Below are 6,000 nucleotides of genomic sequence, written 5' to 3'. Positions count from 1 at the left end.
CTCAGTGCTTGGCAACATGAATATTTTTCAGATAAATGAATGATGGAATGTCATAAGGTCCTTCACTGTGACTCAGTTGTGATTATGTTCTTCCAAAATCCTCATCACAATAGTCGTGTTGGATTCATATTCAGCAACGGAATGGTCATTGTTTCATTTTGTGCAAGAACAAACGTATGGTCCCAGGTCTCTGTCTAGTTTTAATGACAGTTCTATTTGGCAATGTCTTATCCTTTTTTTAAAAATTAAAAAAGAGTTTATTTTGAAAGAGAGAGAAAGAGAGAAAGTGGGGGAGAGGCAGAGAGAGAGAGAGAGAGAGAGAGAGAGAGAGAGAGAATTCAAAGCAAAGCAGGCTCCATGCTGTCAGAGCAGAGCCTGACAGGGGGCTTGATCCCACGAACTGTGAGTCCATGACCTGAGTTGACCTCATGAGTCGGATGCCCAACCGATGAGCCACCCAGGTGCCCCTTATCCTTTTAGTACATGCATATCCACTCTCGGTCCCTTCTTATTCGTTATACTCCCCATGCACTTTCTGTGCAGCTACTACTCTTGAAAGAAAATTGATGAAGCTAATGTGTTTTTTTTTGCTGTATGTTTCTGTATTCATTTTATTTGTTGTTTATTTCCTGTCTTGTTTCACAAAGGGTTTGCAAAGGCCAGTAATTGTTCTAACAGGAAATTAGGATATCTAGGCAGGATTCAGGGCAGCGCACAACAGCGCTGCTAACACTGCATTCTAATTTAGGATGAACAAGTCCCAAGATTCTGGTAAAGGCTTCTATTTCTGATACCAGGAAACTAACAGGTTTGGCTGGACTAGAAAAATCAGAAGCATTGACTAGATCCACATTCAGACCTTTCTGTGATTCTTTTTATCAAGTCAACAGCTGCTTACAACCCATTTTGCACCTCCCCTCCCCTTGCCATCCCCAACGTGTCATTAGAAGCATTTCTTATTTTTGTTTTCCATTTTTCTATACTGGGTCAGCCCTTGCAACATGACAAAAGCGGAGGCTAGGAGAATTTCTAATGTCTTCTGACAAGCAGGTTTTGTGCCGACGAAAGTATTTGGGGTCAGATAGTCCAGGAGTTCCAAATCCTGCTCCACCATCTAAAGTTGAATGACCCAAGATTAGCTAATGCATTTCTTTCAGTTTCAGTTTTTCCATCTGTAAAATGTGGATTATAGTTCCTTCCTCTTAGGGTTGTGGTAAGGATCAAATGAGATAAATTGCTTAGTAAGGGAGGGGGCTTGATAAATATCATTATCGTCCTAGGGAGGAAGAACAAGTTACAGGTGGGGGAAAAAAAGTGTATTAAGGAAGCCTATAGCTTCGGTTTTGTACTGATGGACACACACATATGCATGTGAAAAGACATCTTCATAGATAGAACATCAGTTCTATCTAGTGTAGGAATTGGAAGAGTACAGCAAAGACCGTCTCCTCCTTTATATACATAAAAAGAACATGCGTACATGTACATGCACACCCAATTTAATAATTATAAAGCAAACATCCACATTATTACCATCCAGGTTAAGAAATAGATCATAGCACCCTGACACCTTGAATAGCCTCCATTTTCACCCCAGGGGGCCACTATCCTGGCTTTTGCTTTCTTATGGTTTTACCACCTGTGCGCACATCTCTCCCTTGCAGTTTTGGAAACAGTCTGCTTTTGAAATTTGTATTAATGAAATCATCCTTTGTTCTGTTGTCATTTCCTTCATTCAGCATCATGTCAAAACTCATGTCATTGTGTTTAGCTGTATGTATTCCTTTTCATTATAGTATGAAAACACTCCAGTATACTTTGTATTGCTAATGGGACATTTGCATTGCTTCTAGTTTTTGTTTTTATTTTTGTTTTTGGCATTATGGGATACAATATTATTTGTCCATTCTTGGGCATATGAGCCGTAGGATATGCTTGTCTTCAACAGCAAATAGAACCAAACTTTTTCAAAGACACTGTACTAATTCATAGTCAGCTATGTATAAATGACTGAAGCTCCACATCTTTGAAAAACACTGCGAGAACTTCCTCCCCTTTTTGGGGGGAGGAGTGCGTGTTATTATATCTCACTGTTTCATGATTATGTATGAGATTGAGCACCTTTTTATACGTTTGTTGGCCATATGGATTTCCTCTTTAGTGAAGTGCCTGTTGAAATCTCCTGCGTTTAAGTGATTTTAAAATGTCCTTTCTGACAATTTCAATGTGTTTACCTATTTGTTGCCGGACAATCAGCCCAAAGTGGCAGGAACCGAGGCACGTTGAAGTTCAAGCTGGTTTAGCTGTAGCACAGAACAAATTGATTTCCCCAAATAGCAAACACTTCTTACTTCAGCCAATTTTTAAAAAATGTTTATTTTTTGAGAGACAGAGAGAACAAGCGAGGGAAGAGCAGAAAGAGAGGGAGGCACAGAATCCGAAGCAGGCTCCAGGCTCCAAGCTGTCAGCCCAGAGCCCAAGGCGGGGCTCGAACTCAGGAGCCGTGAGATCACCACCTGAGCCGAAGTCCGAGGCTTAGCCGACTGAGCCACCCAGGTGCCCCCTACTTTGGCCAGATTTAAGGAACAAGAAAATCAGGGCTGCCTGGCTGTCTTCCTCCTCGCAAGGAGACAGAGGACAGCGCCCTGGCGACCTCCTCAGGGATCCTAGACACAAACAATTCCATAAATGCAGCACCCTGCTTAACCGTCAATTTCAAACTTCCAGGACCTGCCCGGCCGCGTTTGCCCTTGCCCGTTTTCCATTGGTCACGAGTCAAAGGAAGTAACAATCTGATTGGTTCTCCCTTCCACTTCCTCTATCCCTTTTAGGACATAGGCGGAACTTTGTTGACACGCAGCTGTTCCTCCTAGAAGCGGGCACTCTGATTGGCCCGGACACGGCTGAACCCCGCCCACGCTGTTCGGGGTTCAAATGCAGAGGCGGGAGACCTCGGGCGGAGCAGAACGCGCACTGGCTGGGTCGGCGGAGCGTGAGTGTGAACCCCGCACGCCCATATCTCCCCCACCCCACTCTGCAAACCCGGGGATAGGCCGCCTCCACCCACACCAGTCCCGGCTTTCCCCCCCCGCTGCGGGGAGGGCGGTGTTGCCGCCTCCAAGGCTGCCGGGGGCCTGAGGGTCTTCCCAGGCTGGAGGTGCGCGGGTCCCCCTCCGAGGGAGCTGAAAGGTCTGCAGGTGGTGCCGTGGGGCGGGAGGAGTTGTGAGATCCTTCTTAAACAGGGTGGGGTCCCGTGTGTGATCCGCCCTGCCTCATTTACCTGTCCGCATTAACTGCATTATTCCGGCTAGTGGAGCGCGGCAGCTCCCTATTATCCGTGTGATCTTGACAATTTTGTGCCTTCACTTTTGGTACCATCCGTCACCTCCTACTTCCAGTGCCTTTCCCCCTGCTCCAGCCACTCCAGTCACTCGCGTCTCCCTGCTATTGTTAGCGAAGGCCAGGTCCTGCCTCAGAGCCTTAGTTCTGGCTGTTCCCTTTGCCCGGCACACTTTTCTTCCCTCTCCCGCCCATCAGCAAGACTTACTACTTACCTACTTCAGGTTTTGCTTCAAATGTTAGTTACCTTCTCAGTGAAGTCTACTCTGACTACACTGTTAAAAATTGCTCACACACACCAATTGCCCTTACCTTGCTCTCTCCCTCTCCTTTTTTAACCCCTGTAGCACGTATTACTTTCCAACATACTATGTCATTTACTTAAGTCATTGATTCTGTAAGTATTTATTAGAACTTGCTATGTGTCCTGGCTCTGTGTAAGCCCTTGTGGAGCTCCACAAGGGCTTACACTATAGGTGGAGTAGATAATAAATTTATTTATAAGTAAGAGACTATGTCAGATAAGTGTATTACCTCCTGTTATAGTGAATAAAAATCTGCTCTTTAATGCCAGATTTGCCAGACTGAACTTCCTAAGACCTGTGTGGTGACTGTTTTTACCTCCCTGTGCCCAACATCTTGAAGAAGATCAGGATTTTTCAGGCTCTTCCTCCTCAAATTGGTAGCACACACTTGCTCTGCTCCTGTATCTCTTCACCTTTGGAGAGATGTTGAAGTTCAAATATGGAGCAAGGAATCTGCTGGACGCTGGTGCTGCTGAACCCATTGCCAGCCGGGCCTCCAGGTTGAATCATTTCTTCCAGGTAACAGGCTGCCAACTCTTTCACCTGCGTGTGTTCCCTTGGCCCCTCCTTGTTGCTCTTATCCTTATAGGACTGAGGCTAATCTTCTAGGAGAAATCTCATTGGATGTTTTATATTGCTGATAGTTTTGGAAAAAGGAGCCATTGTACGGACAGAGGAGTAGATAGCTGAACTTGTCCTTGAAAGGAGATCTCTCTTTTTTTAAAAAAAATCATTTCTCACACTTTACACATCTATACTGTTGTCCTTTTATTAAAGAAAGAAAAACAAAATTTATCGAGAAAATATTTGACCATAATTGCTATAGGTGTAATCCTATTTTCATTCAAGAGATGTTTATTTAAAACAAACAAAACGAAGCTTGATAAATACCCACACCTGTGAAAACCATAGTCCATTCAAGATATAGAGCATTTCTGGGTTGCATGGGTGGCTCAGTCGGTTGGGCATCTGACTCTTGATCTCAGGGTCCTGACTTCAAGCCCCATGTTGGGCTCTGTGCTGGGTATGAAGCCTACTTAAAAAAAAAAAAAAAAAAAAAAAAAAAAACAAAGAAAGAAAGAAAGAAAGATAGAAAACATTTCTATCACCCCAGAAGTATTAAAGCTTACTATCAGGAAATAATTTCCAAGTGGATTTCTAATTCTTTTGTTTTTGATGTAGATGAAACATTGTTCGTGTAGAAATCCTTGTTTGACTTATATATTCACAAGTCAGGGGGACAATATGGATAGTAGTGAAGATTTAGGTTTGAATCCTGGCCCCACACTAGTTAGCTGTGTTACCTTGAGTGACTCATTTGCCTTCTCTGAACCCATTTGCCACTCTTTTTTTTTTTTTAAGTTTTATTTTATTTATTTTGAGAGAGAGAGTGCATGAATGGGTGACAGGCAAAAAGAAAGAGAGAGTCCCAAGCAGCCTCTGTACTGTCAGTGTGGAGCCAGATGTGGGGGCTCAAACTCACAAACCATGAGATCGTGACCTGAGCTGAAAACCAAGAGTCAGACATTCAACCAACTGAATTACTAAGGTGCCTGCATTTGCCACTCTTGAAAATAGAGGTTAGAGCACCAAATTCAGAGGGTTGTCATGAGGATTAAATGAGATAATTTACGTAAAGCACTTAGCTCTTGATAAGCCAATAGTTATAAATGGTAACTATTATTAATGTTAAGTGTAGAAATGATATTAGTTATGGTAATGATAAATTTAAAAAATATTTTTAATGTTTTTATTTAATTTTGAAAGAGAGAGCACGAGCAGGGGAGGGGCAGTGAGAGAGGGAGACACAGAACCCAAAGCAGGCTTCAGGTTCCAAGCTATCAGCACAAAGCTCGATGTGAGGCTCGAACTCATGAACCTTGAGATCATGACCTGAGCTGAAGTTGGACACTTAACCAACTGAGCCACCCAGGTGACTGAGCCACCCAGGCACCCTAGTAATGATACATTTTTAAAAAAAGACTTTAAATAATCTTTACACCCCATGTGGGACTTGAACTCACAACTCTGACATCAGGAGTTGCATGCTCTACTGACTGAGCCAGCCAGGTGCCCCAGTAATGTTTACTTAACAGTAACTCTATTTTTAAATTTTATTTTAATTTACATTTATTTAAATTATATTTTAAATTTTATGTTTACTTAACAGTAATTATATTTAGGAGGGTATTTATGCATGGATGCCTGTATGATGATAAATACTAATACTTTTTTGATGACATTTCCCCCCCAAAATACTGGTATTGGGGAATGTTCAAACAGATCAGTGGAGACAGACTGAAGGCTTAGGTTGTTCTATGCCATCTTCCCTGTTGCCATTTTAAGCCATGAGATA

At 42.8% G+C, this 6,000-nt stretch overlaps 1 protein-coding gene across 16 annotated transcripts in view; it reads left to right on the top strand.

The window, feature by feature from the left end:
• Nucleotides 1–2,905: 2,905 nt before the first annotated feature.
• CIT (citron rho-interacting serine/threonine kinase) overlaps nucleotides 2,906–6,000 on the top strand; it is a 162,206-nt gene continuing 159,111 nt past the window's right edge. For all 16 annotated transcript variants that reach the window (XM_081790717.1, XM_078435727.2, XM_078435726.2 and 13 more), the window contains exons 1-2: nucleotides 2,906–2,992; nucleotides 3,914–4,163. In XM_081790717.1, coding sequence (XP_081646843.1) covers nucleotides 4,068–4,163 — 96 coding nt within the window. In that variant the 5' untranslated portion in view covers nucleotides 2,906–2,992; nucleotides 3,914–4,067. The remainder of the gene's footprint in view (nucleotides 2,993–3,913; nucleotides 4,164–6,000) is intronic.

The sequence above is a fragment of the Panthera onca genome, chromosome D3 (assembly GCF_046562875.1).
Source record: "Panthera onca isolate mPanOnc1 chromosome D3, mPanOnc1 haplotype 2, whole genome shotgun sequence".
In the NCBI taxonomy this organism is placed as follows: domain Eukaryota; kingdom Metazoa; phylum Chordata; class Mammalia; order Carnivora; family Felidae; genus Panthera; species Panthera onca.
This window is presented reverse-complemented; position numbering and strand designations above follow the sequence as displayed.